This window comes from Scyliorhinus torazame, chromosome 6 (genome assembly GCF_047496885.1).
Source record: "Scyliorhinus torazame isolate Kashiwa2021f chromosome 6, sScyTor2.1, whole genome shotgun sequence".
Classification (NCBI taxonomy): Eukaryota; Metazoa; Chordata; class Chondrichthyes; order Carcharhiniformes; family Scyliorhinidae; genus Scyliorhinus; species Scyliorhinus torazame.
The window spans coordinates 122,096,747-122,114,217 of NC_092712.1; the positions used below are offsets into that span (position 1 = coordinate 122,096,747).

At 45.8% G+C, this 17,471-nt stretch overlaps 1 protein-coding gene across 7 annotated transcripts in view; it reads left to right on the forward strand.

Moving 5' to 3' along the window:
• The window catches only part of LOC140424993 (DNA-binding protein SATB1-like), a 220,936-nt gene extending 204,884 nt beyond the window's left edge, over positions 1–16,052 (forward strand). For all 7 annotated transcript variants that reach the window (XM_072508753.1, XM_072508748.1, XM_072508750.1 and 4 more), the window contains 2 exons: positions 13,807–14,010; positions 14,254–16,052. In XM_072508753.1, coding sequence (XP_072364854.1) covers positions 13,807–14,010; positions 14,254–14,712 — 663 coding nt within the window. In that variant the 3' untranslated portion in view covers positions 14,713–16,052. The remainder of the gene's footprint in view (positions 1–13,806; positions 14,011–14,253) is intronic.
• Positions 16,053–17,471: the final 1,419 nt, after the last annotated feature.

Here is a 17,471-nt window from a genome sequence, read left to right on the forward strand (position 1 = left end):
TCTCTTGTACTCTTTCCGGCATTGATGGGGTCCTGCATTAGCATCCTTTGTTTGTCAATTTGGTTTCTAAATAAACATACATGGTTGGCTTTAAATCAATCTTTATAATAGAATATTACATGGCAAAAGAGAAAAAGTTAATCTTTTCCATTTAATCTACATTTCTGAGTATACATAGCAGTTGAAAATGTGCTCTTGTGTGTTTCAGAGACACCCCGTCGGATCGGAGAATCGGCGCATCGAGGCGTGAATCGCGCCACACAGCCCCGGCACCGGGATGCAATTCTCCGTAGTGCGGAGAATCGGCGCCGGCGTGGTCGGCGCGCGCATGTCGGGGTATGCGCCGTCTCTCTGGCCTGGGCCGACATGGGCCGGCGCGTCGATTCTCCGGCCCGGATGGGCTGAGCGGCTGTCCTCAAAAAGCCGAGTCCTGCCGGTGCCGTTCTAACATCCTCTGAGCCGGCGGGACCTCGGCCTTGAAGAGTCCAGGGGCGGCCTCTGTGGGGGGGGGGGGGGGGGGGGGGGTCGCCTGACCACGGGGTGGGCCTCCGTAGTGGCTGGCCCGCGATCGGGACCCACCGATCGGCGGGCCGGCCTCTGTGCCCCCCGGCCTCCTTTCCTCCGCGCCGGCTCCTGGAGTCCTGCGTCGGGGCTGCCGCAGGGAAGAAGGCCACTGCGCATGCGCTAGTTGGCGTCATCCCAACTGCGCATGTGCGGACCCCGTGGCGTCGAGTTCAGGCCGGGGTCGGCAGCTGGGGCGGCGGAGGCCGCTCCAGCGCCGTCCTAGCCCCCTATGGGCTGCAGAATGGGGTCCCGGAACGGGCACCGACGCCGGAGTAAAACACTCCCGTTTCCACTCCGGCGTCGGCACTTAGCCGACTGTTGGGAGAATCCCGCCAGAGGACTATTGATTCATATTATTTAGCAGATCAAAGTGACCATAGGCTACAGAGTTTGCCTCTGGCTTCATTGTACAAATAGCCACTTCAGTGGTTTTCAATTTGGTGAATGAAACTGAGGTACCTTGGAATTTTGATGAGTGGTCACGCAAATGCAAATTAATTTGGTGACAGAATCTGGGGTAGTGAGCCCAAAGAAACTAAACATTAACTTTATGTTGCCTGATATGATTTACAGATAAATTCATAACAATTGTGTCAGTTCTCCCTTCAGCCCTCCAATGCTTTGTTGCTAAACGAATATTTAACACAATAACATTAGCAAGGAGCTAGAGCGGTGCGACCCAAATAACAACTGGATTGTGATGAATGTTAGTAGAGGGCAAGGCTGAGACAACTCAGGCATCACTTTTATTGAGGCATAGTTTATGTATCGCATAAAAGTTTTGTGTGAAAGCAACCAAAGGGCGGATTCAGAATTGGAATGCAAAGCAAAGCTGCGGCACAAGCTGCAGAACACTTTCTTTGACTTCAAAGTTATCTTATTTTATTGTCTACATAACCTATTAATGAAGTATGCAGATGTATATCTTATACATTACATCTTTGTAAAATAAACATATGTACCTGGTAATTTATGCTGTTCCAAATGTAGCAAACAAGTTGGCCATTCTGCCCAACACTGCTCTCCACCTTTTTGGTAGCCATTGCAACTGTGGGACTGGAAATCTATGGGCGTGCAATTGCAGTCAAAATTAAGAGGACTAGGTCAGAAATCAGCAAGCAGGACATCAGAAGTAGTAAATTCTGGACTACTGCCACTGCCACATGCAAGTCAGTGTAGAAATAGGAGGATAAAGCAGCTAAATGCATGGCTGGAAAGATAGTGCAGGAAGGAGGGCTTTAGATTCTTAGGACAATGGGACAACTCTGAGGGATATGGGATCTGTACAGGCCAGAAGGGTGCACTTAAATTGAGCCTATACTGAGTACAATGTGCACCATTTGCTCGTGCCATTGAGGAAGGTTTAAACTAACTTGGCAGGGATGTGGAAAACAAAAGATAATATCAGTGGGAATACTAAGGTGCAGAAAATACCGGGAAATCTAGATAGCACCAGGATAAGGACTAGTACATAAATAGGTGGGGCTCAAAGAAAGGCAGGGCTGGATGTTAAATATTTCTGGATGCAAGGAGTTCAGGAAAGATGGGAAATGAAGAAAAGAAGGAGGGAGGGTGGTAATGATTAAATATTGCATTGCAGTGCTGGAGAATGAGGATGAACGAGAGAGATGAAAGATGGAATCTATTTGGCTGGAGCTAAGGAACTCAAAATGTGCAATTACATTGCTCGGTGTTGTTTATGGGCCACCGACTAGTTGGAAGGGTGTAGGAGAATGAGTTTTTATAGGAGGAGGGGGTGTACTTATCCACCTAGAGTTTGTCATGAGTAGCCAAAAGGACAGAGAAGAACAAGAGTTCCTTGAGTGTTTTGGAAAGTTTTCAACAGGGGCATGTTTCCAGTCCAATGGGAATGGAGGCGCTGCCAGACCTTCTTGGGAATGAGATGGACCAAGTGGATTGAGTGTCAGTACGAGAACATTTAGGAGCCAGTGATCATTGTATCATAAAGTTTAGGCTGACTATTGAAAAGGACGAACATACCAGAGTAAGAATTATTAACTGGGGAAAAGTCAACTTCAATAGGGTGAAAATGAATCTGGGCCGAATAAATTGAAATCAAAAGGTTGGCAGGAGAATCAGCAGCTGAGCAATGGACTACCTTCAAACAAGAGGTATTTCAGGCACAGTCAAGGTATATTTCCTCGAATTTGAAAGGTAGGGTAAACAAAACCAGAGCTCCTTGGATGATAAAGGGGATAGATATTAAGATATAGAAGAAAAAGTGTGCTTATGACAGATGTCAGGTAGAAAATGTAATTGAGGGCTCAGTGGTTAGCTCTGCAGTCACACGGCGCCAATGTCCCAGGTTTGATCCCAGCTCTGGGTCACTGTCTGTGTGGAGTTTGCACATTCTCCCCGTGTGTGCGTGGGTTTCGCCCCCACAACACAAAGATGTGCAGGGTAGGTGGATTGAACATGCTAAATTGCCCCTTAATTGGAAAAAACGAATTGGGTGCTCTAAACTTATATAAAAAAAAGAAAATATAGTTGAGTGGCCGGCACGGTGGTGCAGTGGTTAGCACTGCTGCCTACGGTGTTGAGGACCCGGGTTCAATCCCGACCCTGGGTCACTGTCTGTATGGAGTTTGCACATTCGCTCCGTGTCTGCGGGGTCTCATCCCCACAACCCAAAGATGTACAGGGTAGTTGGATTGGCCACGCTAAATTGCCCCTTAATTGGAAAAAATAATTGTGCACTCTACATTTATTTTTTTAAAATACAATTGAGAACCAGGCTGAATGTAGTTGGTTCAGAGTAAGTAAGAAAGCAAATAAGTGAAGCAAAGAGGGAGAATGAAAAGAGACTGGCAGCCAAGATGGAAATATTTCCTGGCCTCTAACCTGCTGTTGTAGCTACAGTACTTATATGGCTAATTCAATTCAGTTTCTGGTCAGTGGTAACCCTCAAGATGTTGATATTGAGAGATTAAGCAATGGTAATGCTATTGAATGTCAAGGGGCGATTGTTAGATTATCTCTTGTTGGAGATGGTCATTGCCTGGCACTTGTGTGGCACAAATATTAGTTGCCACTTGTCAGCCCAAGCCTGGATATTGTCTAGTTCTTGAAGCATTTGGACATTGACTGCTTCAGTATCTGAGGAGTGGCAAATGGTGCTGAATATTGGGAAATCATCAGCAAAGGTCCCCATTTCTGACCTTATGATGGAAGGAAGGTCAAGGATGAAGCAGTTGAAGATGATTGCACCTAGGACACTACCCTGAGGAACTCCTGCAGTGATTTACTGGAGCTGAGATGATTGATCTCCAACAACCACAACCACCTTCCTTTGTGCTGGTATGAATCCAACCAATGGACAGTTTACCCCTGATTTCCATTGACTCTGGTTTTGCTGGGGCTCCTTGATGCCACATTTTGTCAAATGCGGCCTTGATGTCAAGGGCAGTCAGTGTCACCTCACCTCTGGAGTTCAAGACCATGTTTGAACCAAGGCTGTGATGAGGCCAGAGCTGAGTGACCCTGGTGGAACCCAAACTGAATATCAGTGAGCAAGTTATTCCTAAGTGCCACTTGATAGCACTGTTGATGATCCCTTCCATCACTTTACTGATGATTGAGAATAGACTTTTGGAGTGGTTATTGGCTGGGATGAATTTGTCCTGCTTTTTGTGTGCAGGACATACTGGGCAATTTTCCACATTACCTGGTAGATGTCAGTGTTGTAGCTGTACTGGAACAGCTTGGCTAGGGGCACAGAAAGTTTTGGAGGACAAGACTTCAATTGCTGGAATATTGTCAGTGCCCTTTGCAGTACCCAGTGACTTCAGCTGTTTCTTAATATCATCAGTGTTATGATAGTAGACAATGTCTGGCTCATAGGGTGTAATGGACAAGGCAATTTCTTGGATCTGTTTGAAGAGCCTGTTTAGTGAATAGGAAGGGTTGCTTCATCATTAATACTGATTAAGTCTCCGATCACAAGATTTAGCAGTTTTAAGCAAGGTACCCGGGCAGCTGTCATCTTGTGCATTTTTAATATTCATTCTGGGAGGGTGGCATCAATGCTAAGGCTGACATTTATTGCCCATAACTTATTGCCCTAAGATGACAACAATAAGGTCTATATTTTCATGGAGATGAAAATGGTACCAAAAGCTGGGGCTATGAATACAAATGTATGTTTTCATGCAGAGGATAGGGAATAAAGTTGTTGAAGAGAAAAAAGGTGCATTTAGAACAATATTTTATTTAATATCAGCATATCTTGATGTTTGTCGACTCTTAAGTTGGATAAGGATATAAGGAGTCATGGGAGTGGGTAGAGGGGCAAAGGTCGGTGTGAAGAATATGAGGTGCCATGGGGCTGGGTAGGAGGCATAATGTAGCATGAGTTGGCATGGATGAGACATGGGGAATGTGTTGGGAGAGTGAGCGAGCTTTGAGGGGTGAGGGCTAGAAGGTGGCTTTTTAAAATTATTTTTTGAACAAATCTCGGATTACCAAGGCCAACACACAGGCCACTTCCACAACCAGCAGCCCAGTGTCTGCCTCCAAACTCTTTTCGGAGTGGTGGACCTGACTCCAATTAAGACCCATCTCTCTCACACACATGTATACACAAGAATGAACATTGGAACATCCAAGACACTTTCTCCTGAGTTGGGAGCTATCTACTTTGATCCAGTAAGAAAATAATTATTGTTTCTATACTGTGAGAGTTCAGGAACCTCAGAGAAATGAGATGTAGAACTTGACACATATAAGTCACTAAAGCCTAGTGCACAGATACAAAGAGTAATCCTAAAGGCTTATGGAGCATTAGTGTTTTCCTTCAGGGAGTTGAAATACATGAGTAAGGAAGTGATGACTTCCGGTTGCGGCTATGCGGAGCTAAGTCGCACGTTCGGCAGCTCCCGCTAGAAACTGTCTTTTGGGCTCTTTTTAGGACCCCCAACGGTACTTTTTCGACTATTCCGAGTGTGGGAAGGAGACAGCAATATTTCCCCGGCATTGTATGGATTGGACCAGGAGTGGGGCGGTGACAAAAGTGGAATTGGAGCAGAGAAAGGTGCGAGGGAGGAAGACCAAGATGGCGGCGGGTGGAGAGCAGGCAGCGTGGGCGCAGTGGTCACAGGAGCAGCAGGAGTTTGTCCAGCGCTGCTTCACGGAGCTGAAGGCAGAGCTGTTGGAGCCGATGAAGGCGTCAATTGACAAGCTGCTTGAGACTCAGACGGCCCAAGGGGCGGCGATCCGGGAGGTCCAGCAAATAGCGAAGTTCGAGGACATGGAGAACCGGTCGAGAAGAAAGAATCTGCGGCATTCTGGGTCTCCCGGAGGGGCTGGAGGGATCGGATGTCGGAACCGACGTGGTCACCATGTTGAACACGCTGATGGGCGCAGGGGCCTTCCAGGGGCCCCTGGAGCTGGAGGGGGTCCATCGAGTGCTGGCGAGGAGGCCCAAGCCCAGCGAGCCGCCGCGGACAGAGAATGGACAGAGAATGTGTCTTAAGGTGGGCCAAGAAAGAGCGAAGCAGCAGGTGGGAGAACGCAGAGGTCCGGATTTATCAGGACTGGAGCGCAGAGGTGGCTAAGAAGAGGGCCGGGTACGGTACAATCGGGCTAAGGCGGTGCTGCATCGGAGAGGGGTGAAGTTTGGCATGTTTCTGCCGGCGCAACTGTGAGTTACCTACAGGGACCGTCACCATTACTTCGAGATGCCGGAGGTGACGTGGACCTTTATTCAGGCCGAAAAGCTGGACTCGGATTGAGGGCTGGGGACGAGGGGATGCTGAGGGGGGATGGTTAGGACTATTGTGTCGTGTTTTGGGGGAATTGTGCAGTTGGTTGGTGTGGTATTATCAGGTATTGCAGCACCCGAGAGGCTGAAGTCCAGTGGTTAAACCTGGGGGTTTACCATTGACTGTATAGTATGATAGGCGGAGTATAAGAGCCGGTGCCGTCCCAGCAGCCCTCATTCTGTACCTGAGCTGCTGGGGAACAGTTCTAATCTATTAAAGCTTTCAGTTATGCTTTAACCTCGTCTTTGCAGTTATTGATCATGCATCAATTTAATCGACTACAACTTAAGTTGAAAGGATGGATCTCCGAATCAAGCCGGAGTGTCTGCAACTCAGTCCCCAAGCGGCGAACTCAGCGGCGATTTTTAAGCACTGACTGTCGTGTTTCAAAGGCTACCTTGAGACGGCTGGAGGCACACTCTCGGGGGAGCAGAAACTGCATCTCCTGCACTCGAGGGTAAGCTCTGGGATCTACACCCTCATCGAGGAGACGGAAGACTTTGATGCAGCAATCGAACTCTTAAAAGGACATTATATCCGTCTGGGAAATCAGGTCTACGCACGTCACCTGCTTGCAACGAGACGACAAAACCCCGGGGAATTGTTGGAGGGGTTCTACCGCGCACTACTGGTGCTGGGCAGAAGCTGTAGCTGCCCGCAAGTTTCGGCGAGCGACCACACGGAACTCCTAATCCGGGATGCCTTCGTAGCAGGTATGAGCTCCTCAGAGATCCGCCAACGTCTTTTAGAGAAAGACACCCTGGGACTTAGAGAGGCACGGGCCCTGGCAGGGTCCATGGACGTTGCCTCCAAGAACGCACAACCCTATGTGCCAGACCACGCGGCGGCCCCCTGGGCAGCATGGAATCCCACAGCGGCAGCCCCACAGACTTTCCCCATGTCCCCGGAGACCTGCGCTGTAAGACGGCCCGCCAACTCCGCTGGGCCCCGCTGTTTCTTCTGCGGGCAGGTAAAGCACCCCCGCCAGCGCTGCCCGGCCCGCACCGCCACCTGCAAAGGGTGCGGCAAAAAGGGCCATTTTGTGGGGGTCTGCCAGGCACGAGCGGTGGCCGCGGTCTCCAGCGACGACTTCGGACTGCCACACCAAACTGCTCCCAGGCCCCAGGCGGCCAGCAATCACCGCCACCCCTGTATCCTAGGGCCACGTGTGGCCCACGGGCACCGCCATCTTGTTCCCCGGACACCATGCTGGACAGGTGGGCCCTGCCATTTTGTTCATCCCCGACCACCATGTGCGACCCATGGGAGACGCCATCTTGGATGGGGCCCCAGGACTCCAGTCCGGCCGACTACACACTGCCCGATCAAAATTGGCCAGGGTCAGCAGGAGTTGGCTGACTCACGGGAGTGCAATGGGGGGAGCAATACTGCTAGGGGGAGACCTAGCTGTGGGGGGGGGGGGGCGGGTTGCTGCTGGAATGGCCAAGGGGGAGCTGGAGTCTGTAGAGAAGTTGGGGCGTGGGTCTGCCGCTGGGGGGAACGGGAAGTGCGGGGGGCGCAGGCACGTGGCTGGCATAGAAAGGGTTATGGCTAATCGGGGGGGGGGGGGGGGGTCGGCTTGCGAGGCCGGGGGCCAGGGAATTCCCATTCTTCTCCCATGTTCATAAGGCCTACTCTCGGATTGACTTTTTTGTAATGAGCAGGGCGCTGATTCCGAGGGTGGAGGACACGGAGTATTCGGCGATAGCCATCTCTGACCATGCCCCGCATTGGGTGGACCTCGAGCTGGGGGAGGAGAGGGACCAGCGCCCGCTGTGGCGCTTGGAGGTGGGGTTGTTGGCAGAGGAGGAGGTGAGCCGGCGGATCCGGGGGTGTATAGAAAGGTACCTGGAGGTCAATGATAATGGGGAGGTGCAGGTAGGGGTGGTCTGGGAGGCGCTGAATGCGGTGATCAGGGGTGAGTTGATCTCCATTAGGGCCCACAAGGAGAGGAGAGAGAGGGAGAGATTGGTGGGGGAGATTTTAACGGTGGATAGGAGGTATGCAGAGGTCCCCGAGGAGGGACTACTCAAGGAGCGACCGAGCCTCCAGGCCGAGTTCGATCTGTTAACCACCAGGAAGGCGGAGGTGCAATGGAGGAAGGCGCAAGGGGCCCAAAACTGCTCCATTTGCCAGGAGCATCAGAAGCTTCCGCCGGCCGCGCCCCTACATCACTGGGAATGGCCAGGGCGGCCTTGGGCACGCTTACATGCAGATTTCGCAGGCCCTTTTCAAGGATCCATGTTCCTTCTATTAATTGACGCCCAGTCTAAATGGCTAGAGGTGCATAAGATGCAGGGGACAACGTCCTGTGCAACAATTGAAAAGATGCGTTTGACTTTTAGTACGCATGGCCTCCCCGAGGTGCTGGTCACGGATAACGGCACTCCATTCACGAGTGAGGAGTTTGCAAGGTTCACGAAGATGAACGGCATACGCCATATCCGCACTGCCCCTTACCACCCGGCTTCAAATGGGTTGGCAGAGCGCGCAGTGCAGACATTCAAAAGAGGCCTAAAGAAGCAGTCTTCCGGATCAATGGACACGAGACTGGCTCGCTTTTTGTTTACGTATCGGACCACCCCCCATGCGGTGACTGGGGTAGCTCCCGCAGAACTCCTAATGGGCCGGAGACTTCGCACTCGCCTTAGTATGGTTTTCCCGGACATTGGCGCAAAAGTACGCCGCACATAAGAACGGCAGGGACAGGGATTTTCTCGGCATCGGCCGATTCGGCAGTTTGCGCCCGGTGACCCAGTGTTCGTTCGGAATTTTGCTGGTGGTACCCAGTGGGTTCCTGGTGTAATCTTTCGCCAAACGGGCCCTATATCTTACCAGGTGCAAGGCCAGGGTCGTCTCCAGCGCAAACATGTAGACCACGTTCGGTCCAGAAGAGTATCCCCTCAAAAGATTCCCCGCCCCCGGAGCTCATTTCTACAGCCGCAGAGACCAGAGACGAGGGAAGGTAGTCCTCACAATCTTCCACTGGTGCCTCACTCGAAGCCTGCGCAGGTCGTTACAGAACCGGATGGAGATAGAGACGTTGACATGACGGAGACAGCAGACTCTGACTCCGAGATGGAGACACAGGATGCATCAGAGGGGGAACCCTCGGGCCCACGGGCTGTGGATGTACAACCGTTGCGCCGTTCATCATGGAAGTGCCCGTTTCTGTCTCGTTACACGCCGCCTGATCCAACGCCGCGTGCAAATGGTGTCCAGCCTGCGGCAAAACAAGTCCGACGCCCCCCTTCGCCAGGGTCTTCGGTGGATTCTTTGGACTTTGGGGGGGAGGTATGTTATAACCTGCCTGCTTACCATTGGCTGGGGACTAATGACAATCCCACAATCCTGTGGGAGTATGAGCTTCCCCAATGAGGGGGCGGAGAAACCATTAGTAAACTCCAAGTATAAATAAAGCTGGCTAATTTGGAACCAGCAGGAAGGAGTGTGCAGCAAGGGAAGTTGCTGCTGCTGTTCTATATATATGTTATTGTAAATAAATGTTATTACTTTGTATCCTTAAAATCTCGTGCTGGATTCTTCATGGCCCTCACAAAAGCGAGGCTCAGCCTGATACAATTTAAGGTGCTGCACAGAGCGCACATGACCGGGGCAAGGTTAAGCCGGTTTTTTGGGAGTGAGGACAGATGTGCGAGGTGTTCGGGGAGCCCAGCAAACGACACCCACATGTTCTGGGCATGTCCAGCGTTGGAGGAGTTCTGGAGGGGCGTAGCGAGGACGGTGTCAAAGGTAGTGAATTCCAGGGATAGGCCCTGGAGGCTCGCAATATGTGGGGTGTCGGACGAGCCAGGAGTGCAGGAGGCGAAAGTGGCCGGTATTCTGGCCTTTGCGTCCCTGGTAGCCAGGCGAAGGATTCTGCTTCAGTGGAAGGATGCGAGGCCCCCAAGCATGGAATCCTGGATTAACGACGTGGCAGGGTTTATTCAATTGGAGAAGGTGAAATTTGCCTTAAGGGGATCTGTGCAAGGGTTCTTCAGGCGGTGGCAGCCATTCCTAGACTTCCTGGTGGAGTGTTAGGAGATGGTCAGCAGCAGCAACCTGGGGTGTGGGGGTTAAGTTCATGTCTGGTAGGGGATGCACTATTGTTTACTGTTTAACGTTTCTTTGTTTATTTATGCACTTTTGTTGTTGTTGTTTTATTATTTGTGTAAAGCGGGGGGGTTCTATTTTTCTGTTGTGATAATCTGTGAAAAATTTTGAATAAAAATTATTTTTTTTAAAAGAGTAAGGAAGTGATACTTCAGTTTTCAGCCTTGGTCAGTCTCCGTCTGGAGTACGACATACAATATCTGGCACTAAACCTCAGTAAAGTCTTGCAAGGGGAACAGTGCAGGTGTACCTGAACAATGCAAGGGCTGAAAGGTATATTTTACAAGGGCAGGTGAAACAGCTTCATTTGTATTCCCTGAAATTTAGACAATTGAGGAGTGATCTAATCAAGGCCTTTAAAATTATAAATGGACTGAATGTAGTAGATATATGTAGTAGAAGATCTGGGGCGGAATTCTCCGCCGGCGGGATTCTCTGTTTTGCCGATGCCCGGGGGTTTCCCGACGGCGTGGGGCTGCCCCACAATGGGAAACCCCATTGAACGGCCGGTGTAACAGAGAATCCCGCCGGCGAGTCGGGGCCGAAATGTGGAGAATCCAGCCCCTGTTTCCTCTGCTGGAGAAATCCAAAATAAAGGAGAATAATCCTACAATTAGAGCAAGGTCATTTTTGGAGCGAATTCAGGAAGCTCCTTTTCACAAGGTAGTAGAAACCTGGATCTGGCTTCAACAACCGAGGAATGTGATGGATGCGAGGGAATTGTGAGTGATGGAGAAGGAGTGTTGTTGAGAGAGGTGGGGAGACAAGGATCTGTATGTACAATTCCTCTAGTGGAATCATTGCTTCTCTTCTTGAACTAAAACTAGATCTTGGTAACTCACTCGAAGGCATTAAAACTCTTCCATGATTTCTCAGCTCACTTTATTTTACTTACAGTATTTGCATGTGGGATGGACTGACCGTATGAGAAATTGGAGGTTTTTCTGAGATGGTTCGATGGTGTTGCATTACTGGTGTCCACATTCACATGAGAATTCCATGTCAGCCTCGCCCTATTTAATGACCCAATTCCAATCATATTCCTTTCTTTCTGAAGTAACCGCACATATTAAGGTTGGCAACAGTAAAAGATTGCCAGTTTACAGGCTGTAAGATAAAAAAGTGGAATTTCCCTGTGACAGTAGTCGAAAGTTTAAAGTAAGGCATTTTGTTCAGAGATAATTAGTTTGTTTCTTTTTTTTCAGTTGCACTTAGCAATATAAAATCTAAATTAATGATTGATTTGGGTATATGTTTTATAGATATATTTGTCCTATAAATGCAGTCTAGGCCAGCTGGATAGTAGACCTGGGAATGCTCCTCTGGGTATTGAGGTACAGTTGGTCCCTCCTCTCCCCAACCTGTTCCATGTGGCTCTCCAGCAAACCCTCTCTCCACACTGTTGCAAAGAAATCTGTCTTCAGGGAATGCAGCTTTCCTTTTAGAGGTGCATTCCCACATTAAATAGGACGGGTTTGAGCGGGGTGCGATGCACGCCTTCCAAAAAGTACTGAAAGATCAGGCCCTTTCGAGCAGGTGGACAGCCTTCCAAAAATATTAAATAGAAGCAGTTAAATCTGCATGAGCCACATGCTGGCTAAATCATAAGGGGGGCTGTATTCTGGCACCCCTCCCCTCAACCCCTGCCTGATTCCCATCTCCAGTTACAGCAAAGCTTCATATTTATATATGTAATTCAAATATTGTGGCGCTACCCAACAAAAGAAGAAAGTTGACCGTTGACCATTAATTCTACCAATCTGACTGTATTCCACTGATCGCAGCTGAGGTCAGGCTGTACATTTTGCTCTTTGATTGTAAGATAAATTCTGGACAGGATTGACAATTCTCTTGTGAGCAGACGTTGAACTGGGTGCTCTTCTCTTCTCAAACCTATCAAACCTGGATTTGCATTAATGGCCTAATCATTGTCCTGTGAACTCCTTTTATTAAGATGTATAAAGCTTCTGTGATGTTTTCATTTGCAATTCTGTTGTGCTTCCATCAATGAATCATGGAAAGGAGCAGGAATCTGAAAATAAATTGTCTCTAAAGGTTCCACAATACTAGCGAACATGTGTTCTGAATGGTTGCCTGGTGTGAAATTTTAAAAGTATGTGGTAGAAATATGGTTAATACAGCAGGGAAAAGTATTTGACACATATAAAATCATAGATGTTCCAAGCAGAAGTAAGTTGTTTGCCATTATGCCTTTTCTAGGCCCCATATCAGAGTTTTCAACTGCAATGTATTTTCTCGTTCGTTCTTTCTTCGAGTGTTTCCCTAATTTCTCTTAAACTCTGTGATTGGACTGAACTTTCATTTACCATCATGTATTCTGTTTAATGCTTTGTGTTAAGAATATTATAATTTTCCCCTCCATTCTTGTAGTAATGTAGCTAATCCAAAATTTACGTCCCCTTGTTACCGATTCGCCAACTTCCATTATTTATCCATGATGTGGAGTTGCCGGCGTTGGGCTGGGGTATGCACAGTAAGAAGTCTTATAACACCAGGTTAAAGTCCAACAGGTTTGTTTCGAATCACTAGCTTTTGGAGCACTGCTCCTTCTTCAGGTGCGGAAGGAGCTGCGCTCCGAAAGCTAGTGCTTTGAAACAAACCTGTTGGACTTTAACCTGGTGTTGTAAGACTTCTTATTATTTAGCAACTCCTTTCTAACAATTTGGATTTTACTATTGAATCATTCCTTAATTCTCTTCTTCAGTAAATAATAATAATAGTTTTTCAGGAATATAATTCTAACCATATCCGCTCACCCCCAATATCATACTAACAAATTTACTTTGCAGCTTTCCATGATCCCAATATCCTTTCGGTGAAGAAGAATTCAGTGAAGCAGTGTAGCAGCTCTAACCCATCTCTTTACAGATTCATCATTACTTCCTTGTTTGTCCAATAAATGTCTTGTCTAGAACACCCGGACTTCCGTTTTCCTTTTTCACCTGCTTAGAGAGATCTCTGAACCTGTACCCATCTGTTTATCCACCATATTGAGAAGTTTACCATTTTCACTCTCCTTTCCCATCACTGACCTCGTCACTGCCTGATAGTTTTTTTGGTTTGGCAGGCACCAACTCTCCATCCAGCAGGAGATACCCCCAGTTCCTCAAAAAGATTCTGTCCTGTAATTTAAAAAATAATTTTAATAGCTGGAAGATGCTTTGGAACACGCCAAACTGTTGAAAATTACTATTTGAATGCCAGATTTTTCCTATCCATTGTGTTTCAATGGTTAATTATTCTTTGGTATATTTTATTGAATTGTACTCTGAATAGAATAGAATGGAAAACTAATGTGTTTTACTTTATTCACTATCTTGTCATGTAGGGATGGTTATGCGAACTTTTACGATGGAAGGAAGACCCTTCACCAGAGAATCGGACTCTTTGGGAAAACTTATCAATGATCAGGAGGTTTTTGAGTCTCCCTCAGGCTGAGAGAGATGTTATTTATGAGCAAGAAAGCAATGCGATCCATCACCATGGAGACCGACCATCTCACATCATCCATCTTTCTGCGGAACCAAGTCAGGTTAGTATACCTTACCAAATAAGCTAAGGAAGTTTTTGATGAAGACAATTTTTTGTTAATTGTAAACAGTAAGATGAGTTAATATTTTAAACTGTCCAAGACAAAAGTGCCACTGAAAGTTCTTCTGCATTGTCCTAAGAAAGGAAGCATTAAACTTGCCGCTTTGGTTGTTTTCTGTATTTCAATTATGACAGCTTAATGTGCTATGGACAGTTCATTTATTGTATTTTTTGTTGCCTACAGCAACAGCCAGCAACACCCCGACTTGCACCTAAACAGCCAACGTCAACACCAGCAGAATCAGAAGATGAATGCCGGCATAAGCCCAGATCCCGCACTAAGATTTCTGTAGAAGCCCTGGGAATCTTACAGAGCTTTATACAGGATGTGGGTTTGTACCCAGACGAAGAAGCAATTCAAACTCTGTCAGCTCAACTTGACCTGCCCAAGTATACCATCATAAAGTTTTTTCAAAATCAACGTTACCATCTAAAGCATCATGGTAAACTGAAGGACCATACAGGTTTAGAGGTGGATGTGGCAGAGTACGAGAAAGAAGAATTGCTGGAAGACTCAGAGGACTCAGAGGAAAGCGAGGAAGGCAAAAGTTCAAAAGAAATATATTCAGTTAAAGTAGAAGAGACCTTGTCCGGGGAAGGGACTACAAATAACTTAGATCCTGATCAGGAACCAAAAGACTGACGCTGATATCACATGAACTTTTCTTTTTTGTAACTGTGCCACTGATGTGTAATTACATGAAAAAAAAAGTCTTGTTTCCTGCATTATTCATCAGAAAGACCAATTTGTCTTTACATACTTGCACAAAAAATTATTAGGAGTCCCAGTAAAAGACTGAACAATTCTCCTGTGGATAATGCAGACTGCACTAGAAGTTTTTTTTGTTTTTTTTTCAAGCAAACAAGCAGCTACATATGAAGTATTTGAGATTGCCTTGAACATTTTTGTAACTGCTGTTTACTGATTAATGACGGTTTCTGTACAGAGTATCAACAGAGGAAACTGGTACTGTATAATGTTTGACTGTATTGGCTGTCAAACCTAAAATGATCATTCAGAAGCTTTCCACGATTAATCACAGATTACCCAGTTAGAATGGATCAAACACTCCAGTTTCAATTCTCCACCCAAACCAGTATGTTTCTTGCAACTTGAAAGAAAAATCTGGCCTTTTAAAAATTAACAAAATTACTGATGAGGATACTTTATGCTTAGCTATAAATATTGTTAAAGTTGCAAAAAAGGAAGAAACTGCTCGCTGCAAAATGCAGCGTTAATGGAAAATATGCCAATAATTGCCTTGTGTAATATGGCACTGCCATCATTCAATTATTCTGCAAGAGAGCAATCACTGTAACTTTGAGTCTTGTCATTACCTGATTTTAAAATGTGAAACACAATTTTTTTTAAAATTTGTGGAGTCTAGATTATTTATTTTCAGAAAACTTAGCCTCATGATGTAATTAATTTTTTGAAGTTTCTGTTACATGTAACATAGTGCTTTTTCATACTGACTTTTTCTATTTATAAATGTATTTTGATGGGCAGTGATACAAAGTGTCTTAAAAGTTTCAATTGAAAAATTGTGCTTTAAAATTTGCCTAAAAACTGCTGTATGTTATCAAAGCAATTCATACCATGGGCTTCACTCTTTATGGTGTATGCAATTTTCTATATTAATGTTAAACCATCATGCAAATGAGCATAGGTCAATAAAAATAAAATACATTAGATAACTTATAAAATTCACTGAAAAATAGATGTTTTGCAATGTGTCTTCCTTCAGTTTACAATGGATTGAAGCTTTTTTCAGTATAAATTTCTGTATGAAGATTACAAGTGTATCTGTTTTTCTGAGTTATATTGCTATGTGGAACTATGAGATCACAAATTATTTTATTAAATCTGACCATGTTAGACATTTTTTTAAAGCATCACAGTTTTTCTTTATGCAAAATTGTTCAGATGGGGATGGTTCTTAATTGTTAATCGCGCAATTAAACTATCTTTGTATAATACAATCATATTTGTTTCTATCTTCATTATTGAAGTATATTTTAAATGCAATTATTAGTCAATATATGTCTTACTCATGGCTACTTTCAATATGCTTACACTTAACATGTTACTTGCTTATACTTAACATGACCATCCTTGTAATCTTGTAATCTTTCTGAATGAGATTGCAAACCAGTCTAAAAACCAGTCTAAATTAAAGGGTAATTTAAACTGTATCCTCATGTCAATTGGATACTGGCTTGACGCTAACCAACTTTATTTTGAATATACCCTGTACAGCCATCAAATTCAGATTATATCTGTGTGCAGCCCCCAGAAGTGAAAGGACAGTGTGCTAGATCCACTGTAATTTTCATCTGGAGTGGGTGTTACAAGTTTTGAACTACAGTGCCAATGACTAAGATTTTATGCTAAACATTTTTAAGGCATTTCTAAAATCAGCTGTATTTATGAATTGGTGAATGATTGACCGATTATATGGACTCAATTTCAACTTTGTGCAAATAGATGTTTTGAATGAGTTCAAATCTGATCCGATGGATCTGACTTGTTACATGTCATACAAGTCTGTTACTTGCAATGGTGGTGCATGCATCTAAATGGAGTTCACCATATTACTTATGATGAATTAACTTTTTGTTCCTACTTAAGTCAATAATAATTTTCAAATGGTTTAATGGTTGACCTGACAATAGTACAGTTTCCAAATAAAAATGTTTCTAGGTTGCTATCCACCCACATGTTAATGGATTAGTCGCAGTATGGATGATTGAAGTAATAGAGGTCAGATTGCTAATGGTGGTACAGTGGTTAGCATTGCTGCCTCAAAGTGGCAAAGGCTTGGGTTCGACTCCGGCCTTGGATTACTGTAGGGTTTGCATGTTTTTACCGTGTCTGCGTGAGTTTTCTACAGGTGCTCCTGTTTCCTCCCATAGGTGCAGTTAAGGTGGATTGGTCATGCTAAATTACCCTTTGCATCCAAAGATGTGTAGATTAGGTGGATTAGCCATGATCAATGCGCAAGGTTATGGGGGTAGGGCCGGGGAGTGGATCTGGGTAGAATGTTCTTTTGGAGAGGCAGTGCAGGTTCGATGGACCAAATGGCCTACTGTAAAGATTTATGGGTTGGCAGAATTCTTCATTCCATGTGCACTTTTCAAAAAAGTCAGCAGTATCTTTAATTCTAAAGCTGCAATGCTTTATTTTCAAAACGGACCTCACTTTGCTCGCTTGAAGGGAAGATTACTTTTACTTCTGTCAAACACTGAACTGCTCCTTTGATGTGCTGAACTTTGCCTTTCTTCCAACGGTGTATTTCCATTGGAGGAGCTATCTTACCAAAAAGGGAACCAGTGAGAAGTGACTGCAGTGCATAACTTAGTTATAAGTTAAACTGTATAATTTAGCTATTTTTCGCTGGT